Source organism: Dendrobates tinctorius, unplaced genomic scaffold (assembly GCF_039654945.1).
Source record: "Dendrobates tinctorius isolate UK_male_01 unplaced genomic scaffold, ASM3965494v1 ptg000202l, whole genome shotgun sequence".
Classification (NCBI taxonomy): domain Eukaryota; kingdom Metazoa; phylum Chordata; class Amphibia; order Anura; family Dendrobatidae; genus Dendrobates; species Dendrobates tinctorius.
In genome coordinates this window covers 79,833-104,755 of record NW_027361869.1, presented here as the reverse complement: position 1 = coordinate 104,755, position 24,923 = coordinate 79,833, and the positions used below count along the sequence as shown (strand labels likewise).

Genomic DNA, 24,923 nt, shown 5'->3' with positions numbered 1-24,923 from the left:
TTGGCTAATTAAAGCCATTCGGTGTAACCTGTAATTCCACTTTTGCACCAGCCGTTCCTTTATACACGTTTCTTTTTGTGTTAAATATAGCTAATTTACTTCTTCCGGTGCTAATTACAGCAGTGGTGGTTTCTTTTTATGCCGCAGCTCACGAAACCGTCGTGTTGGCTGCAATGTACAAGTCTCTATTTTCCATCCCTATCGTGCTGTTTTAGGTAAAGAACATGGTGGAAAATTAAGAATCAAAAATAGTAATGCGAGATGGACGTCTTAGGAGATTCCTCAAGTGTATGCCACATGGCTGATTGTAGGAGAAAGAACAGTATGTCGCATGGGACAATCGCTGGTCCGTCGTCCTGCCGGGGCCCTATTAATGGTTGCGTTGATTGCACCAGTACAATGGGTGCAGGAGAAAATAGACTTATTTCGGACTTGTAAGACAATTATCTGCTCAATCACATTGATAGAAGTAAAGAAAAGGTGAAGACAAAAGTTATTTCGGGAGGCACCATAAGAGGAGCCTATAATACTGCCCCTGCCACCCTTAAAGAGGTTTGTTTTTTTAGCCCTATTGTTTCTCTTTTTGGAAACAGCTGACATTGCCATTAATAAACCAAAGTAATACTCACCTCACCCATGTCCATGGTTGTGCTTCTCAGGTCCTCTCGTTGGAAACAAAGACTGCCAAGGACTTGAGAAGCATAAGAACACAGACCACATCTTCTACTCCAAGTTGTACAAAACATGGAAAATGTAAATATCCCATAATTATTGGCAAGATACAAGGATTTTCTTGTATATTGAGCCACTAGGACCTTTGGTGTCCATTCTTCAAAGGTGGAGAATCAGTAACTCATCTTGACCCTCATCAGTCAAAACCAGTTTAAAATGGATATTCTCTGGAGGATGGGCCCCTATAATCTAAAAAGACTTCATGTTTATGGACTATAAAGAAGTGGTCACAGACCACCCAATCTTAAAAAGAAGCAGACCCAGAGATTGGTCAATCAATGCACGTCTTGCTTCACAAACCCCAGGTGATCAGCTGGAAAATTCTGCTCATTGGCAATTTTAGGCCAACAAAACTTGAGATGCTCTCCAGTGTGGCTCTTTGAGGGTGGACTCGACTAAGGGATGCCTCTGTGAAGTCCACATGCCACGATAGGGCATAGTGAGAGAGTCCCTTTTTGTTGGCCGAGCTAATTGATTCTGGTGTGGCTAACGAAACCCCTGGTGTTTAGCTGGTATATCAGAGAAAGTTGTGTTCATGAGCATATTAAGACCATAAGTAGTAGACCTACCCTCCTTTCCGGTTCCTCCAGGATGGGCTCATGTGGATCGTAAGACCACAAATGCTAGAATCACCCTCCACTACAGTTCTTCAGGGTTGGGCTCAAATTTGACACTCCTCTGTATTATGACTATAGCTGGTATAGTCAGGGAGCTTGTATTCATGAGCATCTTAACACCACATGTGCTAGAGCCACCATCCACTTCAGCTCCTCCAGGGTGGGCTCAAGTTGGACAATCCTCTCTATGATGTCTATAGCTGATATAATCCAGGAAGTTGTTTTCATGAGCATCTTAAGACGACAAGTGCTAGCGTTATCCTCCACTCTGGTTCCTCCAGGATGGCTCAAGTAGGACGCTCCTCTCTATGATGTCTATAGCTAGTATATCCGATAAAGTTGTGTTCATGAATAATTTTGGGCAACTAGAGCCACCGTCCACTCTGGCTCCTCCAAGATGGGCTCAAGCAGAGCACACCCTTCTGCAATATCCAAGAAATCAATAGAGCATAATGTGATACCCCCCTTTTTAAATAAAGTAAGCTCAGCTAATAGAGGAGGATACGGCTTCAGAAACTCGAGTCGACATACTAAGGAAAGATAATGTTCAGGGGAACCTTAGAGTCACTCTCTACTCGGGTTCCTCAAGGGCGGGCTCAAGGAGGACACTCCCCTCTATGATGTTTATACGCCCCAATAACGCATAGTGTGATACCTCATTTTTTTAAAATAAAGTTAGCCTGACTAGTCAACATTGGTCTGGCTTCAGAAACCAAAAGGTGATCAAACAGTATTGCCAGTAAAGGTTTGCTCACAGAAAACTTCAGGTCAACAGAGCCAGAGCTACTCTCCACTCCGGCTCCAGGAGGATAGGCTTGAGTTGGACTTCTCCCTCTTATGATATCCATACGATCTAATAAAGCAGCGTGAGACAACCCCTTTAACTTTTAATATCAAAAATAATGAAAAAAAACCCTGTTTTGTACTGATTAAAAATATTTATACCCTGACCGAGGCACCACATATATTTAGTATTGTGACTCAGACCCAGTGTCATTTTTAGCAATGTTATATTAGTCTCTTGTACATGGATAGGATTTATCATTCAGATCTTTTAATTGGGCTTCATCGTGAGGTAGCGATCACAAACCCACGGCCATGTGTCCATAAAAGAAGAACATGGGGGTTGGAGAGGGACAGTATTACAAGTTGCACATCATAGCAAATAATACATTTTATGGTCGTTCTGAAATAATGATTATTTTTTTTGCAGTACTTCTGGCATGGGGGTACTATTACTGACCGGTACCCTTTAAGGTTTATGTAGACAGGACTGAACCACCCCTTTATTGGGCTCTTGGAATTGCACCAATAAGAAGAGGCAGTACATTGACTTTTGCCAACCCCTTGCTATCAGAAGAAATTAGTGGAAGGGGCTCTAATGATATGCCTTAAATTATAGAAACTACCCTTTAAAGCTACACTTTCAGAGTACTTTAGTATTTTTTTTTTTCCCAGAAGCAGCGCCACTCGAGTCTGTAGGTCGTGTCTGGTATTGCAACTCATCCCCATTTTAATTAATAGGGCTGATCTGCAATTCCAAACACAGTCTATGGTTTTGAGTGGCGCTGTTTCCTCCAAAAAGAAAAAGAAAAGTTGCCCCTTTTTGCTAATACCTCACCATCCTTTTGCCTGTTGAAGTTCCCGGGTGGCAGGACCAGACTTCTCGCTGTACCATAAGTGATGACAATGGCTGCCTTTAATATTTATTCTGTGAATCACATCCCTTCCGAATTGTCATTGCGTGATGCAGAAGTGGCGGTCACAATCATCTGTGATAACAGAGACTCTCGGTGACAGAATTAAATTTAGAAATGTAATTACAGGAGGAAGCGAGCGATCCCACTGCTGCCAACCTTAAGGGCATCATATTACTAGGACCCATGGAAGGAATTCACCAGAAATAAGAATTCTCATCGCCCCTTGACAGATTCTTGTTAATCTTGACCTTTGTAAATGTCATTAAATGTATGTGATCCTGTGATATATAATATACATAATTCATTTTCCTGCGTCATAAAAGAGTCCATACGTGTTACATATCACAATGTAATCACTGTGACATCACCATATTTATTATCCCTGTGCTGTGACATCACTGTGTGTATTATCCCTGTACTGTGACATCACTGTGTGTATTATCCCTGTACTGTGACATCTCTGTGTGTATTATCCCTGTACTGTGACATCACTGTGTGTATTATCCCTGTACCGTGACATCACTGTGTGTATTATCCCTGTACTGTGACATCACTGTGTTTATTATCCCTGTACTGTGACATCACTGTGTGTATTATCCCTGTACTGTGACATCACTGTGTGTATTATCCCTGTACTGTGACAACACTGTGTGTATTATCCCTGTACTGTGACATCACTGTGTGTACTATCCCTGTACTGTGACATCACTGTGTGTATTATCCCTGTACTGTGACATCACTGTGTTTATTATCCCTGTACTGCGACATCTCTGTGTGTATTATCCCTCTACTGTGACATCACTGTGTGTATTATCCCTGTACTGTGACATCACTGTGTGTATTATCCCTGTACTGTGGCATCACTGTGTGCATTATCCCTGTACTGTAGCATCACTGTGTGCATTATCCCTGTACTGTGACATCACTATGTGTATTATCCCTGTACTGTGCCATCACTGTGTGTATTATCCCTGTACTGTGACACCACTGTGTGTATTATCCCTGTACTGTGGCATCACTGTGTGCATTATCCCTGTACTGTGGCATCACTGTGTGCATTATCCCTGTACTGTGACATCACTGTGTGCATTATCCCTGTACTGTGACATCACTGTGTGTATTATCCCTGTACTGTGGCGTCACTGTGTGCATTATCCCTGTACTGTGACATCACTGTGTTTATTATTTTTGTACTGCAAACACTGAAAACAATGAATAAAATAATTTTGTAAGAAATGTCATTTTTTGATGACAGTTAAGCAGTACTGGCTTCTTCCCCAGCTGTCACTTTCCTCATTTCCACCATTGTAGTCTTTTCATTTGAGAGGGATGAAGTATTTAACGAGAATGACGCAAATATGCAAGTGTTGTTTGACATTTCTTCACTGGAGAGGGGGTTGAGGCGACCACAATAGCCGCATTACATGTAAAATTAGCATATTAATGTTTGCAATGAAAGTCTGCTTAAAATGGACTCTAAATTTTAATGCGTTAAACATCAGCTCAAAGAAAAACAAGTGGGCAATCAACTTTTTATCACCATTTGCAGCCACCACTAGAGGGAGCTTAGGAGCTTACTGCATACTATCCTCAGTGTATTCACAATATGCAGTGAGCTCCCTCTGGTGGTGGCTGCAGGAAATCAACATGTTATCTTTTAAATCCATAGCTATACCGAGGATTTGGTGCTCTGTATCAGGAAAAGAGAGCCCCAACCATGAGAAAGATAGCAAAATAATCGTCATAAATTTTTAAACCTATGGGATAAATAAAAAGAATGCACCTTCAATTGTAGCTCTTTATCGGTATGCTAAAATTGGAAAACGAACATCTGCTTGCCCCAAGCAGTGAAAGATGTCTTTTGGTGGTCCATTTGCAAGTGTAAGCTGGTATGCATCTGCTATCAGGAATGTTGGTAGACTCTGCAGATACCTCAGGCACCACTGGGCACTGGTAGTGGAGGAGGGGTATATATACAATTAAATATAGTGATGGTTGGAGCCAAGAAATCCGCGGCATGTGGCAAAATACTCAGGACACATGTCCCTGGTGCAATTCTTAGGGTTCGCCGTGAATACGGTTTTATAAAAATCCGCACTGCTGCATTTCCATTCTCCGCACTCTCTCATATCGTGACTAAGAAATGAAATTAATTATTATTCCATCGATCGATATCCCCTTATTGATCGGCCTCAGCGCACAACATTTGATTTGGAAAAGTAGAAGAAATTTCCCAAATGGAAGTACTTATTTATTATTTAGGTGATCAAATTGTGCGGCACTTTGTGAAAGGCGTATCATGCACAGATCATCCTAAAAATTAAAGAGAACTTGTTCTGCTCCAATTCTGAGGCATTTAGGGTGTTTTTAGCCTTGGACGCTGCCTTTATATTAGGATGATCACCGCTGATCTGCCATGGAGTCGAGCAATAAGTGTTTTCTTTTTCTGCAGCTCCCCCACAGGAGAAATGAGGAATTACACGGATTCATTAGAATGTCCATGCAATAGACACATGTACTGTGTCCTCCAGAGTAAAATACACTCAATATAGCAGCTTTCCACTCTAACTAAAGATAATACTACCTCTTATAGCCCACATAATACCACCATATAGTGCCAAGATAATACTGTCGTATACAGGCCACATGATACCACCATAGAGTGCCAAGATAATTTCTTATGCAGCCCACATAATACCAGATAGGGTCAAAATAACATTTTATATAAGGTCACTTAATGCCACCATATGGTGCTACGATAAAACAGCTATATAGCATCATACAGTGGCAAGTCATGATAGTATTATGTATACAGGTCACATGATACTACCGTATAGTTCTAGGATAACATTGCCATATACAGTACAGCCCATATAATACCACTGAATAGTACTAATATAATACTGCTTTTTACAACCCACTTAATACCACCATATAATGCTAAGATAATACAGCCGCCATATACAGCCCACATAATAACACCATATAGTGCTAAGATAATATAGCCATATACAGCCCACATAATACCATTATACTGTGTCAAAATAATACTGAAATAAATACTCTAATACTGTTATATGGTTCCAGGATAATAGTTACAGAAAATACACCATACAGTGCCAAAATAATACCGTTGAACATAGCGCAGATAATTCTGCCACACAGTGCTCAACTAAAATACAGTATCAAAATACCTCTTTTCATATTACTGCCATATAGTTCCTTACTCAATTTGCAGATACCACCTTTCATCGTTAAATAATACAAACCACCATCACTTGGTGCTAAGATTGCACTGTTATATATAAGCCCACATAATGCTGCCATATAGTGCCATGATAATACTAGCATATACAGCTAACCTGTCACAAGTGCCAGGAAAATTGTTTGGGATGCAAAGTATAACATCAGCTGAAATCCTGGACTCTCTGAAAACTAGCGGTGTGACTGTTTCAAGATGCACAATAAGGAGGAACGTGAAGAAAAATGGGCTGCATGGTCCAGTCGCCAGAAGAAAGCCATTACTGCGCAAATGCCACAAAGTATCTTGCCTACAATACGCAAAACAGCACAGAGACAAGCCTAAAAACTTCTGGAACAAGGAAATGTGGAATGATGAGACCAAAATTGAACTTTTTGGCCACAATCATAAACGTTACATTTGGAGAGAGGTCAACAAGGCCTATGATGAAAGGAACACCATTCCTACTGTAAAACACGGAGGTGGATCGCTGATGTTTTGGGGATGTGTAAGCTACAAAGGAACAGGAAACTTGGTCAAAGTTGAAGGAAAGATGAATGCAGCACGTTATCAGGAAATACTGGAGGCAAATATGCAATCATCACCCTCACCCCGAAGCTGCACATGGGACGTACTTGGACGTTCCAACATGACAACGATCCAAAACACAAGGCCAAGTCGACCCGTCATTGGCTACAGCAGAACAAAGTGAAGGTTCTGGAGTGGCTATCTCAGTCTCCTGACCTCAATATCATTGAGCCACTCGGGGAGATCTCAAGTGCGCAGTTCATGCTAGACAGGCCAGGAATTTACAGGAACTGGAGGCTTTTTGTCAAGAAGAGTGGACAGCTTTACCATCTGAGAAAATGAAGAACCTCATCCACAACTACCACAAAAGACTTCAAGCTGTCATTGATGTTAGAGGGGGTAATACACGGTATTAAGAAATGGGGTATGTGAACTTTTGATCAGGGTCATTTGGATGTTTTGGGTTGTCATTACGATTTAGAAAGAGAAAACACAGTAGATTGCCAATAAATGGCTTCACCCAACCACTAACCATGAGTGTAGAAAAATTTTGGTGTTATCATTCATATTCTCTGAAAAAAGGCCAAGAAAGCAAAAATTCTGCCGGGGTATGTAAACTTTTGAGCACAACTGTACTTCCATACACAGCCCACATAATTCCACTATATAAGCCACATAATAGCACCATGTTGTGCCAAAATAATACTGCCATATACAGTTCACATATTCACCATACAGTCTCAAGATAATACTGTCATATGTAGAACACATAATGCCGCCATATAGAGCTCAATAAATACAGTGTTAAAATCCTAAATAAACAAATCCTACTTTTAGTAATACTGCCATATAGTTCTGAGCTCAAGTCACAAATATGAGCAATGGTCCAGTTTGCCACCTGAAACCTGCCCAGCGGTAAACATTATTGATGCAACATGGCGGTTTTTATGAGTGACAGGAGCCATAACTGCAGTTTGCTCTGCCAGGGAGGTCAGTCATTTCTTTCTGGTCCATAATAGTAAACTTTTTTTTTCTTCTTTGGAATTTACAGAAGAAATCTAAAGTGCACAGATACGGTATACTGGAAGGAAAGGCCCCAGAAATACCAGGCGGTGATTGTGTAATTTTTTATAACAGGCTTGAATGCCCCCTTGTAGCCCAAGGCTTTCAGAGATATGGAAGACAACGTTCAGCTCAGTAATCTGTAATGATTTCCCCGGAGTTTTATCCCTAGGAGCGCTGAATTATATGGAATATCGGTCTCTGGCGGATACTGTCTCTTTCTGGATGACGTACATCTTTCTAACCTCATACTAAAAATACCATCTTTATAGCATTTGAAAGTTTTCTGATGCAAAGTTCCAAATCTCCTGCGCAGACCTAGCACTGAAATTATAAAACTCTTGCTACCTGCAGTCACCACTAGGGGGAGCTTACTGCATACATTGAACTCAATAATAAAACAGCATGCAGTAAGCTCCTGAGCTCCGTCTGGTGGTGGCCGCAGGTAGAGAAAAATGTTTCCATGTGAAAAAAAAAGCCAAGAAAGATATTATTAGATGCAGAATTTCGATTGCAGGTTGGACTTGGGGGAAAAGAATCCACTAAATTTGGTGGTTAAAATCAAACATTGCTTCACTGGTATATATGGGGGTGTGTCAGCGCTGCCCCTGGCCCCGCTGCTGATCCCGCCCCGGTCCGATACTCACCGCCACCGGTCTGGGTTCTTCTGGTGGGGGTTCTCCTTGCACTCCCGTTCGCCCTGGGTCCGTCCCACTGTCTGCTCCAGCACGCGCATCCTGTCCTCCTGCTTTGTGGCAGGCGGCTTCCCAGCACGCTCCTCCTTCTCTGCCGTCAGCCGTGCGCACTGTGCCTCTGTGCATGCGCCGGAGGCCACTCGTCCCTGCAGCTCCTGTACCCTCTGACGTGCCCTGACCCGGAAGCCCCCTCTGACCTATCAGAGGCAGCCATCAGGTATTTCAGGCCGCCCTCCCTCTGTGGAGGCGCCTGACTATTGAGTTTAACTCTCTTTGTGTCCAGGCCCTGTTCGCTACCGCTAGCCTTGCTTGCTCCCGATTGCTACCCCTGGTGTTATGAATGGGTCACCGAGGAGGAAAAAATAAACAACAAGCTAAGTCTCAGAAAACCAGAGAAGTTGGTAACTATGCAGATTGCAGATCCCTGAACTTAACCGCACAACTAGCAGCAGCCGTGGAGCATTCCTACGTTGGTCCTAGACGCCTCGTCACAACCGGAGAGCTACATAAGCCTAAAGCAGGAAAAGAGGAAAACTAACTGCCCCAGAGGAGACCCCAAAGGAAAGACAGCCCCCCACATGTATTGACGGTGAATCAAGATGAAATTACAAACAAAGGCAGGAAAATAGGCTGAGCAAACGATGGGGCCTGGCAAACTAAACAGGACAGGAAAGGAAAGACACTGTCTGCAATCTGCCAAAAAAACCTACAAAAATATTGTCCAATACTTCTGATAACAAAATTAACCCTGAAGTCACTAGACTTCTACACCTATATCAGCACTCTGAAATATTCTGAGACAGAGCAAAAAGAGACCAATCCAATAAAGGACAAAAAGCAGCTTGGCAAATACTGATACATAGGAGTGGAAATTCAGCATAGCCCCAGCAGGGGCAGGCTGACCACACAAGAAACTGAACTGACCAACAAGCGCAAGTGTGAACAATAGCAAAAAACAAACTTAACTTGAGAAGACTGGAAGAGAGCTGAAGTCCAGGACCTGAGAAGCAGACTGAATCACCAGCACTAGGATAGGGCGTCAGCTGTCTTATATCCAGTCTGATACTCCAGAGATCCAATCGTTATCTTCCTCATCAGGTGGCAGATCACTACCACTTAAACCAACCTCACTACCTCCTGTCACCACCAGAGGGAGAACGGGAGGGGAACTCTCAACTGGTGGAGCCGAAAATGAGTTCATAACACCCTGGTTCCCGTTGTTTTCCCGTCTCTGGCTCCTGCTAACCCCTGTTTGTCCTTGCCTTTCAGCTCCTGCTCCAGCCCCGTCTCCTTCAGGCCTCCCTTCTCCCTCCACCATCCTGCACCCTACTAACTCCACCCTCCGGACTCTGGTTATCCCAAACTCCTCTCCAGGATCCTCGTTGCTCTACATCGACTGGCCATCTTCCCTGGTCCTGGCTGCTGTGGCGCTTGAACTCCCTGTGCCTGCTCCCTAACAGTCCCTGTATAGGGGTTGGTCCCACCTGGCGCGCTCGCATGGGGAGGGTTCGGCGTCACGGTCCAGTGGGTCCACTCTTGCCCTCGTCACCCTCGGCGTAACAGAATAGTCAGGCCATGGACCCCACTGGGGCCGCCGCCCAGAAAGAGTTAGTGTTCCTACGGGAGAAACAGACCCGTATAATGTCTTTTATGAAGACTATGGATTCCCGTTTGTTGGCCTTGCATGCCGCCGACCCGGGTAACGCCTCCCAATTGGCCAGCCTCCAGCAAGAGCTGGTTCAACAACGTGACACCCAGGCCCATATTCTCTCTTATATGGCTTCGGTCGACGATCGCCTGCTTTTCCTACAGTGGGCCTCCTCGCGAGACCCACCCCCCAATCCTGATTCTGTCTCTGCTTCGTCCCCTAGGCTTGGGAAACCGCCTCGGTATGGTGGAGACCCAAAGTTATGCAGGGGTTTTTTGAATCATTGCCGGCTGCATTTCGAACTCCTGCCCCATCAGTACCCTACCGATCGGGCTAAGGTAGCCTTTATCGTGTCCCACTTGGAGGGAGAGGCTCTTTCCTGGGTGAACCCCCTGGGGGAGCGGGACGATCCCATAGTCTCCAGTGTCCAGGCGTTCACGGACACTTTCCTAAAAGTTTTTGATGAGCCCGGACGGCTGGCTTCCGCAACAGAGTCCCTTTTCTGCCTCACTCAGGGTACTCTTACGGTCAGACAATACGCCATCCGTTTCCGTACCTCGGCCTCTGAGTTGGGGTGGAACAATGAGGCTATGTTTGGGGCCTTCTGGTGTGGCCTCTCTAGTAAAATTAAGGACGAACTAGCTGGGCGAGATACCCCGACCGCCTTAGAGGATCTTGCTTCATTGGCCACCCGTATCGACCTCCGGTTTCAAGAACACGCCCGTGAGGCTGCGAGGGAGAGGAGACCGCTTAGATCATCTTCTCTTCACAGGCCATCCAGTCCACGTCCTCTCGGTTCCTCTTCCGGTCCGGCGCCAGAACTTATGCAGGCGGATCGGGTCAGTTTGGAGGAACAACGCCGAAAGGAGAGGTTGTCGGAGGGACCTATGTCTGTATTGTGGCAGCGCTTCCCACTTCTTGCGTTCTTGCCCAGAGAGGCTGGGAAACTCCTCCACCTAGGCCAGGTAAGAGAGGCCTTCCTATGTGTGTCCCACTCCTCTCATCCTCTTACCCTTTCTGTTCAGCTGGTTTTTGGTCAGAGACGTGGCTCGGAGGTGGCTTATGTGGACTCAGGCGCGGCGGGGAACTTCATTAGGCTGAAAGAGGTGAAGAAGTATCAGATTCCCGTGAGCACTCTGAAGACTCCACGCGTTATTGCCTCTGTGGATGGGAGGCCTCTAAAAGAACCCGTATCCTTGGTCATAGAAGAGGTGCATCTGCAAATCGGGGCGTTGCACCAAGAGTGGATTGCATTCTACGTTCTACCCAACCTATCCCATGCTCTGCTGCTCGGCCTTCCCTGGCTTAGGACACATGAGCCAGTCCTGGATTGGCGTTCTGGAGAGGTCCTACGCATACCAGCCGCATACTGGTCGTTTTCGGATGTGTTTGATAAGAAGGAGGCAGAGACACTACCCCCGCATCGCCCGTACGACTGTGGTATCGATTTGCGACCTGGAACTACCCCGCCCAGGGGGCGAATTTTACCTTGTCTCCAGCCGAGACCTCAGGTCATGTCCGAGTACGTCCGTGAGAATTTAGCCAGAGGTTTCATACGGAAGTCTTCTTCTCCTGCCGGTGCCGGGTTCTTCTTTGTGAAAAAGAAGGACGGTTTGCTCCGTCCTTGCATCGACTTCCGGGGATTGAACAACATTACCGTGAAGAATAAGTATCCCTTGCCGCTCATCCCTGAACTCTTCGACCGTCTACGGGGAGCCCACATCTTCTCTAAGTTGGACCTACGCAGAGCCTATAATCTCATCCGCATTCGCCCCGGCGACGAGTGGAAGACTGCCTTTAACACCCGGGATGGGCATTACGAATTTCTCGTTATGCCCTTTGGCCTCTGCAACGCCGCCGTGGTGTTTCAGGAGTTCGTCAACGATATCTTCCGAGACTTGCTGTACTCCTGCGTGGTGGTGTATCTAGACGATAGCCTTATTTTTTCTCCGGATCTGGCTTCCCACAGGAAGAGTGTTCGTCTGGTGCTGCAGCGTCTGCGGGAGAATCGCCTCTACGCGAAGCTTGAAAAATGTCTCTTTAAGCAGTCTTCCTTGCCCTTCTTGGGCTACATAGTTTCGGATTCTGGATTGGAAATGGATCCTGAAAAACTGTCGGCAATTCTTCAGTGGCCACGTCCAGTTGGGGTCAAGGCGATTCAACGTTTTCTCGGCTTTGCCAATTACTATCGTCAATTTGTGCCACATTTTTCAGCCGTCATCAAAGCCATTTCCAGCCTCACTCATAAGGGCGTCAACTCCTCAGTCTGGCCCCCGGAGGCCGAAGAAGCCTTTTCTTGTTTGAAACAAGCCTTTGCAGCTGCACCTGTTTTACGCCGTCCCGAGGCTAACAAACCGTTCATTATGGAGGTAGATGCTTCTTCCACGGGAGCCGGTGCAGTGCTCTCTCAGAGGTCCCAGTCCGGCAGCTTGGTTACATGCAGGTTCTTCTCAAAGGCCTTCTCTCCTCCAGAGTGTAATTACTCCATCGGGGACCGTGAGTTGCTAGCCAGAAAGTTGGCACTACTTTAGAAGAGTGGCACTATCTCCTCGAGGGGTCGGTCCACCCGTTCACCATCTTTACCGACCATAAAAACCTGGCATACCTCCAGTCAGCCCAGAGACTCAACCCCCGGCAAGCCAGATGGTCTCTCTTCTTTGTTCGCTTCGATTTAGAACTGCGTTTCCGTCCCGGGCCAAATAACATCAAGGCGGATGCGTTGTCCCGGTCCCTGCAGTCTCCCGATGTGGTGGAAGAACCGACTCACATTATCGACCCGGCAAAGATCATTACTGTGGCCCCGGTGAGACTGATTGATCCGCCTCCGGGCAAAACCTACGTTCCAGAGTCTGACAGGAAAGGGGTGCTACGTTGGGGACATTCCTCTAAAGTTTGGGGACATGTTGGAGTTAAGAAGACACTGGATCTTATTGCTTGTTTTTATTGGAAGCCCTCTCTTCGTCAGGATGTGACTGACTTTACGGCTTCTTGTCCCTCTTGTGCCAGGATCAAGGTTCCTAGACGGCCACCCTCGGGACTTCTGCTTCCCTTGCCGATTCCCTCGACTCCATGGCAACATATAGCTCTGGATTTCATCACGGATCTACCCTGCTCGTCCGGATGCACGACTATCCTTGTTGCAATAGATCGCTTCTCCAAAATGGCCCACTTCGTTCCTCTTCCAGCGCTGCCCTCCGCTCCTGAGTTGGCGAAGATTTTTATCCAGCACATCTTCCGCCTTCACAGCTTCCCGCAACACATTGTCTCAGACCAGGGTGTACAATTCACCTCTCGTTTTTGGAGAGCCTTAAGTAGACTTCTGGAGGTGAAATTAGACTTTTCCTCAGCGTATCATCCTCAGTCCAACGGTCAAGTGGAACGCGTTAACCAGGTGCTGGCGTCATATCTACGTCTGTTTTCCAATGCGCATCAAGATAATTGGGTCCACCTTCTTCCCTGGGCAGAATTCGCCTATAATAATCATTCCAGCGAGTCCTAAGTCAAGTCCCCGTTTTTTGTGGTATTTGGGATGCATCCTGGTATTCCTCTACCTATATCCACTACTTCCGCTGTACCTGCAGCGGATTCCTTGACTCTAGAGTTCTCCAAGATCTGGTCTGAGACTAAGGAGGCTCTCAAAAGGTCTGGAGAGCGCATGAAGAAACACGCTGACAAAAGGCGTTTGGATTCCCCAACTTACCTCCCAGGGCAACGAGTATGGCTTTCGGCTAAGTACATCAGGTTGAAGCTTCCCTCCTACAAACTGGGACCTCGCTACATTGGGCCTTTCAAGATTCTCAAGCGCATTAACAACATGGCCTACAAGTTGGAGTTACCCGCCTCGCACCTTCCACGTCTCTCTTCTTAAGCCAGTTGTCTTGAATCGGTTCCATTCCTCTTCTCCTCTACCAGTCGGTTCTGATGATGTCTTCGAGGTGAAGGACATTTTGGCCTCAAAAAAGGTTAAGGGTAAAACCTTTTTTCTAATTGATTGGAAAGGTTTTGGCCCCGAGGAGAGATCATGGGAGCTGCAGGAGAATATCAATGCCCCACGCATTCTTAGGAGGTTCTTATCTAAGCACAGTAGGGGAGGGTGTAAGAGAGGGGGTACTGTCAGCGCTGCCCCTGGCCCTGCTGCTGGTCCCGCCCCCGGTCCGATACTCACCGCCACCGGTCCGGGTTCTTCTGGTGGGGGCTCTCCTCGCACCCCCGTTCGCCCTGGATCCGTCCCGCTGTCCGCTCCGGCGCGCGCCTCCTGTCCTCCTGCTTTCCGGCAGGCGACTTCCCGGCGCGCTCCTCCTCCTCTGCCGTCAGCCGCGTGCACTGTGCCTCTGTGTATGCGCCGGAGGCCGCTCGTCCCTGCAGCTCCTGTACCCTCTGACGTGCCCTGACCCGGAAGCCCCCTCTGACCTATCAGAGGCAGCCACCAGGTATTTCAGGCCGCCCTCCCTCAGTGGATGTGCCTGACTATTGAGTTTAACTCTCTTTGTGTCCAGGCCCTGCTCGCTACCGCTAGCCTTGCTTGCTCCCGCTTGCTACCCCTGGTTCCCGTTGTTTTCCCATCTCTGGCTCCTGCTAACCCCTGTTTGTCCTTGCCTTTCAGCTCCTGCTCCAGCCCCGTCTCCTTCAGGCCTCCCGTCTCCCTCCACCATCCTGCACCCTACTAACTCCTCCCTCCGGACTCTGGTTATCCCGGACTCCTCTTCAGGATCCCCGTTGCTCTACATCGACTGGCCATCTTATCGAGTCGACCCCTGGTCCTGGCTGCCGTGGCGCTTGAACTCTCTGTGCCTGCTCCCTAACAGTCCCTGTATAGGGGTTTGTCCCACCTGGCGCGCTCGCACGGGGCGGGTTCGGCGTCACGGTCCAGTGGGTCCACTCTTGCCCTTGTCACCATCGGCGTAACAGGGTGTTAATAGTATATAAGGGGCATTCTCATACGATGTATTACATTATGGGGGATTATTCTGCTGCTTTGGGATACATCTGGTTAGGGAGGAGAAGAAACATCTATCCTTCCTAGGAGCCGTTAACCCCGTAGCTTCCACGGCCGGGCAGAGAAAGGTCACTGATTTACGGGAAACGCTAAGAGGTTGGGAATGGAAGACATTGATTTTTCCCAATGATACGATGAAGTTTTCTTTCTTCCGGGAACCCATTATTCCAGGGAGGGGGAGATGACGGACAGGCGGCGGCTCTGGACATCTCAACCAGATGCAATATTCCAAAGTCTTCTCCGATTTCACAATCATCAGACAATTATCACGGGCGCAGGCTCCGCTATGAAACAATAGGAGGATTTTTTTTCATATTTTTTCTTTATTTATTTTCTTTTTTGGCCAGGAGTGAAGCTGGCAGCTGCCAGCCCCAGGCACCATATTTCCATTTTAACGCCGTCGTAAACAGTAATGCCATTAGATTGCTGTAATGTTTTCTACAAATAAAGATGATAATGAGGATAATAATAACACGGGCGGTAATTAGCTCAGGCCGGCTAACCATGACTAAATCCAACTTGTATGGCAGATCGCTGTCCCCAGAGCGAGTGGTCCTACAAGACACGAGATGTGTGCTCGTAAGCATGGTGGTCACACTGGGACCACTTGGGATCGGACCTGAGGGACCACAGTGCAAGGATAGGAGGCAGGAGCTAATATGAGGGTCACAGCGGAATACGGGGGTCCATAACTGAATGTGGGACAAGAACCAATATGAGGGTCTACAACTGAATATGGTGTAGGAGCGAATACAAAAGTCCACGACTGATTATGGGGCAGAAGAAAATATTAGTGTCCATAGCTGAACATGGGGGTCCATAACTGAATGTGGGGCAAGAACTAGTATGAGCGTCACAGCTGATTAAGGGGCAGAAGTGAATATGAGGGTCCACAGCTGAATATGGTGTAGGAGCTAATATGAGCGTCCACAGCTGATAGTGGGGCAGGACATAATGAAGGTCCACAATTGAATGTGGGGACAAGGGAACACGAGGGTCCACAGCTTATTGTGTGTCAGGAGCTAATGTGAGGGTCCACAGCTGATTGCGGAGCAGAAGGAAATATGAAGATCAGCAACTGAATATGGTGCAAGTCCGAATACGAGGGTCGACTGAATGTGGGGCAGGAGATAATATTAAGGTCCACAGCTGAATATCGGGACAAGGGAATAAGAGGGTCCACAGCTGAATGTGGGGAAGGAGCCAATATGAGGGTCCACAGATGATTGTTGGGCAAGATCAAATGAGGTCCACAGCTGAATGTGAGGACAAGGGAATACGAGGGATCACAGCTGATTTTGGGGAAGGAGCTAATATGAGGGTCGACAGCTGAATGTGGGGTTGGATGTTATCAAAACTGAATAAGGGGGTCGGTAGCTGATCTAAGAGAAGACGGCACAAAGATAAATCACAGAAGATAATTGGAGAGTCCACACCTGAATCAAGGGCAGGGCCAGAATTCACCTAAGAAATCAAAGATAAAAGGGGTTAGGCCCTCCAGAAGCTGGTCTGAAGGACCATGGTTGAATAATGAACCCAGGAACTGATCTGTAGGACTGCAGCTGCATATAAGGGTGTTACAAGCATATATGAGGTACTAAAGTTGAATGAAGTGGCCTAGAAGTTGGTCTTTTTGATAACAGCTGAATGTGAGACCCTAGGAAATAATCCAAAGGCCCATAACTCAATAATGGGGTCTCTTGGAGCAGAGTTGTACACCACAGATGGATGAAGGGGGACCTCAGTGCTGATTTGAAAGTCCATCCACAGCTGAAGGATGGGTAACCTTAAGAGATGATCTGAAGGCCATCACTGGATGAAAGAGCCCTCAGTGCTAAACTTTGAGGCCAAAGTTAAATTTAGGGGCCCTAGTAAAGGCCTGAGGAAATCCAAATAAATAAAGAGTCACTGGGAACTGATCTGCTGGACCATAGTTGAATAAAGTGGCCCTGGGAGGTGATCTTTGGGACCAGAGCTGAATAGGGGTGGCCTTAGGAAATTAGATGTGGGACCATAACTGATTAAGGGGGCATTAGGAACTTATTTGTGCATCATGGCTGGATGAAGAGGCTCTCATTGTTTACTTGGGGGACCCCAAGATAAATGATAGGAGACCCTAGGAGCTGATTTGAAGGGCCACAGATAAATAGAAGGCACCTAGGAATTGATCGTAGGGACCACAGATGAATGGAGGGACCGCAGGAGTTGATCATAGGGATCAGAGCTGAATAGGGGTCATCAGCTCCAGTCTACGGGACCATCGCTAAATGGATGGGTCCTAAGAGCTCATGCAGGAGACCATAGATGAATGTCGGGCCCTGAGAACTAATCTAGGAGACCACAGACTCTGCAAGCTGATCTGAGGGACTCCAACAGAGGTGAAGTGCCCAAGAACTGATGTGAGGGGGCATGGCTGATATGGGGGGGGGGGCATTGTTTATTTAATGTTGCTCATCTCTCAGCTGCTCCCCTGCCTAAAATGGCTGTTAACAGGAAACAATAGGCTCCAAAGCACTGCAAATGGCGAGAAGTAAGAGCAGGTTCTGACTTCAGCACCACAGATAGTTCCTCTCGCCTACAATGCATCGCGGTTCGTCCGGAGTCTGATAAAGCCAGTGACAAGTTCTCGGCCCGAGCGCTGATGAAGTGAGATTAAACCCACAGCTGTGGGATCTTATAGGGAGACGGGGAACGTTCTGCTGCCGCGGATTATGGCATTTGTCTGCAGGCCGATTGAACACGGCGAGCGTGGCCTGCAAACCTCCAGACGTAGAGCCACAACTATCATAGGGTAAGGTCAACAGGATTCAGCGGCTTAACACGACCTTCTACGGTTACGTCGGTCAGAAAGCCATATAAGGTTTATAGAGACGGCCTGTAGATATAGGTGATGTCACATTACTGGACAGGTCGCACACCAGACAGACATCCAGCGCCGGTGGCTGACTGATGACTTAATACTGACATATTACGTCCTGTCTGCCGCAGTCTGGGAAAATAATCCTGACTGCAAGGCTGAGCCTTAATCTTACACGTAGCACATTGACCTCTCGTCTGTGTCCAGGAGGAATTAGCAAAGACCGTGGATGATTAATGTACCAAAAAAAAAAAATCAAGGAGAATCAACTAAAATCATTTTGTGCTGCGCCGATGGGTAAAAATGCACTAAACTTATTAGAATTGTGCTCCCCTTAAAGATTGGAAGTCATTGCTTACCCATGGGGGTCGGCGGACCCCCAGTTCTGGAGACATTTATTAAACTTTTCTATGGATATCCCATAAATGTCTAGGATGGAAATACTCCTTCAATGAAGTCGGTGGAGCACCGGGACCTTGTAGGATCAGTTAGACTTAGCAGGATACCCCGAGCTTATGCATCCCCCTTTAATAGCCAATTCTGAAGTCTGATCATGATTAATGCAAACTGGATATTTATCCTACAAATATGAAGTGCCAAGAATAATCGGGTCAGCGTCAAAGTCATGCATCTGATCTAATGTCAAGAACATGACCGGGAGGAGAACCCTGCACATGGCTATCCCCCAATACCATGGCGCCCTCTACTGGTTGTCCTAGGGGAGTACACCAACAGATACAATATATGAGAAAAGTCTCTGTGACAGCAGAGGCAGAGCTGCAAAAAATACTAAATGGTGAGGTCTAGTTCTCTAAAATGCTGATTTTTTTTTTCTATTTTTCCAAGGTCCAAAAGGATGGATATTCCATCTGGGATCAATAGGATATAGTACGTGCTGCTCTTTAAAGTAGTATTCCCGTCTCATAAAAGGTGATGGTATATAGCAAGGACGTGCTATGACGCAGTGATCGGTGGGGGTCTGACCTCTGGGAGTCCTATTAATCCTGAGAATAAAGCGGCTGCAATGCTGATTTAATACTGCATGTCTCCATTCATTTCCATGTAGCTGTGCTGCAGTTCCCTGCAAAGTGGGTGACCGAAAAAGGGGATGCAGAGCTACCCTAGCATTGTGACCCGTTCATTCTCAGGTTTGGTGACCCCTAAAGAACATAAAGTGATGGAAAATCCTATAAGATGATAGTAAAGAGGTATAATGCTATATTTTAGGGTCAGGGTATTGCAGCCACATTTTACAAAACCCATTTGCATGGGACCTTAGAATCATGGGGGTCCGGTTTTGCATTGACCTTAAATTGAATGAAATTGATCTTTCATTCTGGTAGTCACCCAACTTTCCCGAAAATTTAAAAAAACTAGGGCAAGATATAAAACCTCACCTGCAGACATTATACAACTTTAGGAGGTCATGATCATTAGGGAATAATTGGTAGAGTGGCGCCACATGTACTGTACATACTGATTTTATAGCAATTTTCCAGCAGATAAGAGTTCTATAAAACAGCAATATCCTGACGTCCGGGACCCCCGCCGATCCTGAGAATGAAGGGGCCGCAGCGCTGCTTCAGTGTCTCTGTGCAGCTGCATGGCTGGGAAAGTGATGAAGGGGACACAGCGCTGCAACCCCCTTTCTTTTTAGGATCTGTCGAGGTCTGAGCGAACGTTAAGCAATGACAAATCAAACTGATTATAGCTTTAATGGAGGGGCATCATATTGCATTTCTTCTAGGAAAGTATAAGGAGTCGTACAGAGACACCACAGTGTGCATCGGTGCTTGACAATATAGACCCTCGAAGACCCCATACACGCAAACCGGCCATGTGCATACAGTAACAGAAAGGAAAAAATAGAGACCACCAAAACTCCCAACACCCAGGACCCCCACGCGCCCAGGACTCCCAGACACCCAGGACCCCCACGCGCCCAGGACCCCCACGCGCCCAGGACTCCCAGACACCCAGGACCCCCAGACACCCAGGACCCCCACGCGCCCAGGACTCCCACGTGCCCAGGACCCCCACGCGCCCAGGACTCCCAGACACCCAGGACCCCCACGCGCCCAGGACTCCCAGACACCCAGGACCCCCAGCCACCCAGGACCCCCAGACACCCAGGACCCCCATGCGCCCAGGACTCCCAGACACCCAGGACCCCCAGACACCCAGGACCCCCATGCGCCCAGGACTCCCAGGACCCCCAGACACCCAGGACCCCCATGCGCCCAAGTCTCCCAGACATCCAGGACCCCCCCCTGCGCCCAGGACTCCCAGACACCCAGGACCCCCAGACACCCAGGACCCCAACGCGCCCAGGACTCCCAGACACCCAGAATTGATTCTCGTTTCATTAGCGTGCATGGCTTCCGTTAATCTGAGGTGAACGTTTATTTAACCCTCCGAGGTCAGCAGTAACCCAATATAAAAAGCCCTGCTGGCCTCAGCTGTAGTTAATGTTTCATGGATTGAAATCTCCCAGATCTGGGCCCGCGGTCTGGATATTTGTGTTAGAATTAGTGGTACTGCCGGCAGGTCTGGATGCCTCTTTGTAACCACACAAATCCATCAGGAAGGTAAAGCAATGGCCGCAGAACTTCTCAGAAGTGTAATTACAGCAGGAGGGACGGGCACGGAGAGCTGAGATGGGAAAAGAAAGTGGACAAAGAATGATGGGAGTATGAGACGGCCAAGAATACACAGAATACATGCTACACTGATGTGCATGTGTGTACGGGTACATGTACTACTATCCCATATCTATACGGTACGTGTACTACTATCCCACATCTATATGGGTACATGTACTACTACCCCACATCTCTACGGTACGTGTACTACTATCCCACATCTATATGGGTACATGTACTACTATCCCACATCTATACGGTACGTGTACTACTATCCCACATCTATATGGGTACATGTACTACTATTCCACATCTATACGGGAACATGTACTACTATCCCACATCTATACGGGAACATGTACTACTATCCCACATCTATAAGGGTACGTGTACTACTATCCCACATCTATATGGGTACATGTACTACTATCCCACATCTATACGGTACGTGTACTACTATCCCACATCTATATGGGTACATGTACTACTATTCCACATCTATACGGGAACATGTACTACTATCCCACATCTATAAGGGTACGTGTACTACTACCCCACATGTATACAGGTACATGTACTACTACCCCACATCTATAAGGGTACATGTACTACTACCCCACATCTATACGGATACATGTACTACTATCCCATATCTATACGGTACATGTACTACTACCCCCATCTATAAGGGTACATGTACTACTACCCCACATCTATACGGATACATGTACTACTATCCCATATCTATATGGTACGTGTACTACTACCCCACATCTATACGGTACGTGTACTACTATCCCATATCTACAGTATACGGTACGTGTACTACTATCCCACATCTATACGGTACGTGTACTACTATCCCATATCTATACGGGAACATGTACTACTATCCCACATCTATACGGGAACATGTACTACTATCCCACATCTATACGGGAACATGTACTACTATCCCACATCTATACGGGAACATGTACTACTATCCCACATCTATACGGGAACATGTACTACTATCCCATATCTATACGGTACGTGTACTACTATCCCACATCTATATGGGTACATGTACTACTACCCCACATCTCTACGGTACGTGTACTACTATCCCACATCTATACGGGTACATGTACAACTATCCCATATCTACAGTATACGGTACGTGTACTACTATCCCATATCTATACGGTACGTGTACTACTATCCCACATCTATATGGTACGTGTACTACTATCCCACATCTATACGGTACGTGTACTACTACCCCACATCTATACGGGTACATGTACTACTACCCCACATCTATACGGTACGTGTACTACTACCCCCCATCTATACGGGTACATGTACTACTATCCCACATCTATACGGTACGTGTACTACTATCCCACATCTATACGGTACGTGTACTACTATCCCACATCTATATGGGCACATGTACTACTACCCCACATCTATACGGTACATGTACTACTACCCCACATCTATACGGTACGTGTACTACTATCCCACATCTATATGGGCACATGTACTACTACGCCACATCTATACGGTACATGTACTACTACCCCACATCTATACGGGTACATGTACTACTATCCCACATCTATATGGTACATGTACTACTACCCTACATCTATACGGTACATGTACTACTACCCCACATCTATACGGTACGCGTACTACTATCCCACATCTATACGGTACGTGTACTACTACCCCACATCTATACGGGTACATGTACCACTATCCCACATCTATATGGTATGTCTACTACTACCCTACATCTATACGGTACATGTACTACTACCCCACATCTATACGGTACATGTACTACTATCCCACATCTATACGGTACGTGTACTACTATCCCACATCTATATGGGCACATGTACTACTACCCCACATCTATACGGTAAGTGTACTACTACCCCACATCTATACGGTACGTGTACTACTACCCCACATCTATACGGGTACGTGTACTACTATCCCACATCTATATGGGCACATGTACTACTACCCCACATCTATACGGGTACATGTACTACTATCCCACATATAGAAGATTGGGATGCTAGTTTAACTTGTGGTTCACTAGTAAAACTACAACTCACAGCATATCCTGACAGTCGCAGGTAGAGGTACAAAATACCACCTGAAACCCCCAACCTCTTCTGCTACAAACATGTCATAGATATTGGGAAAGAAAAGACTAAGAAATCACTGCGGAAAACTGGTGTAATGTAATGAGAAATCGCTGCCAAGGCAGCTTCATCTGGACCAAAAATTTAGATATATAGATAATAGATTATATAGATAAATAATAGATAGATGATAGATAGATAGATTATAGATAGATAGGCAGACACAGATGTCTTCTGTTCTCTGTTATCAGCCATCTCAGGGCAGAGACCGGGTGTTTTTTCTAATGGAATGAGTTACAGGAAGAACAGATAAATCCCGGCTCGGTGATCAGCACTTTCTCATGTGTCCCCGGACCCCCGGACACGTTATGTACAGAGGTGTGGATGGCGTCACGTTTCGGCTGCCATGGTGGGTGCAACGCTTCTTACACAGAACATTCGGACTTCTCTCTCTTTCTCTCTTTTTAGAATTTGCTCCTTTCGATATAAGACAATATCCACAAGTACTGACGGACAGTGGGATTACTTCTGGGGGCGACGCTGGGTCTACGTGCACATGACAGTGTATGTGAAGAGGGGCGAGAGGAAGAGCACCTGATGTGACAGGAGGGAGGGCGCCTGCGAGCACAGAAGTTATTTTTAGGGTAAGAGAATAAGAATCTGCAGGTGAGAGGAATGGAAATAACGAGGTGGCAGGAGGAAAGGGAACAAGTCTGGGAAGACGGTATTTTTAGGATGTTTCGTGCCTTGGGGTAGCACACCCAAAAATTAATAACATCTGACGTTTTTAATAAAAGACATATGACGTCTCAGGCCATGACAGAGAGGTGAAAGTTCTCACACTCCAGGCTAAAAACAGGAAAAACTTATATTAATGAAATCACAACATCACATATTATGGAGAGAAAATCATCCAGGACCCAGAATGCATTACTCCTCCATTAGAATAAGTCTATTTAAAGCGATATTACACGTTCGGTAGATAAAGCCTATGCGTTGTATAATGATAAGTTACACTTTTTAGTATCAGTGTCTCTTTTTTTTCCCAAGATCTCTGCTTCCTGTCATCCATTATCACTGTTTGGTCACCAATCCCCCGGGATCACACAGGTGCAGGGCTCGTTAAACAGCAGCGTTCAGTATGGAGGGTCACGGCTATAAACTGTATAAGAGGCTGCCACCATGCAAGTCTGGGGGTGCTAAGATAATGTATGGACTCGTATAAAATTAGCTTGGCACTTTAATAAAACTTTACCAAATTCCGCAATCAGTCAGGTGTGGGCAGAATTAAAGAACTGGCAGTGCCCACGATAAATAGGGTAATAACAGGAATTAGCTTATAGGTTGGCGAAGACCAATAAACCTGTAAAAACAGAATATTTTCATCTTTACGCCATACAATGCTCATGCCATGTAACGTGACCTTGTGTCGCCTGGCACATCCTGGGTACATCTACCATACTATGCCCACTCTTACCTTGTGCTTGGCAGCTGCTGCAGAGCTTTCCGATGGAAACAGATGAAGCAGAAGGACTCCATGAGCCGGCTGGGTGAGATAACATGAAGGATTCCCTGGACTGGGGTTGGTACACCTGGTGTTGACTCCTTGAGTTTCTCTCACACCTACCAGGGCACAAGATGCCAAGTCTGCAAGAAAAATGAGAAGGGTATACTAAGTCTTGTGGACGGAGTACGAGGATATGATGACTTTCTTAGTCTCTTCTTTCGTGAGATGACCACAGAAAAGCAATAGCCGATGGCTGAAGGAGTTTATGGAGCGATGCTCTGCAGGCGTTAAAGAGGCAGATCTCCTCTAATGTGTCTTCTTAGAAGAGGGCAATGATGGAAGCAGGCAGGTTTAATTGATTGATGTTCTGCAGAATTAAAGGGCTGGATGCTCTGCAGGAGACATCCTGTGAATGAAGCCTGTGCTGCCGACTGGATGTCCTAGGGGCTTTCATCCCCCAATTTGTGTCTTACTCCCCCAGGACCGGGGCTGCATGTGGCAGATTTGACCCAAGCTGCGGAGAGAGCTGCCATCACACCGCCACGCACACA

The 24,923-nt window shown here is 46.6% G+C and overlaps 1 protein-coding gene across 1 annotated transcript in view; it reads right to left on the bottom strand.

The window, feature by feature from the left end:
• SBK1 (SH3 domain binding kinase 1) overlaps positions 1-24,923 on the bottom strand; it is a 79,400-nt gene extending 54,477 nt beyond the window's left edge. Inside the window, exon 1 of the mRNA XM_073553492.1 lies at positions 24,343-24,923. Within this exon, the coding sequence (XP_073409593.1) occupies positions 24,343-24,404 (62 nt within the window). The 5' untranslated portion in view covers positions 24,405-24,923. The remainder of the gene's footprint in view (positions 1-24,342) is intronic.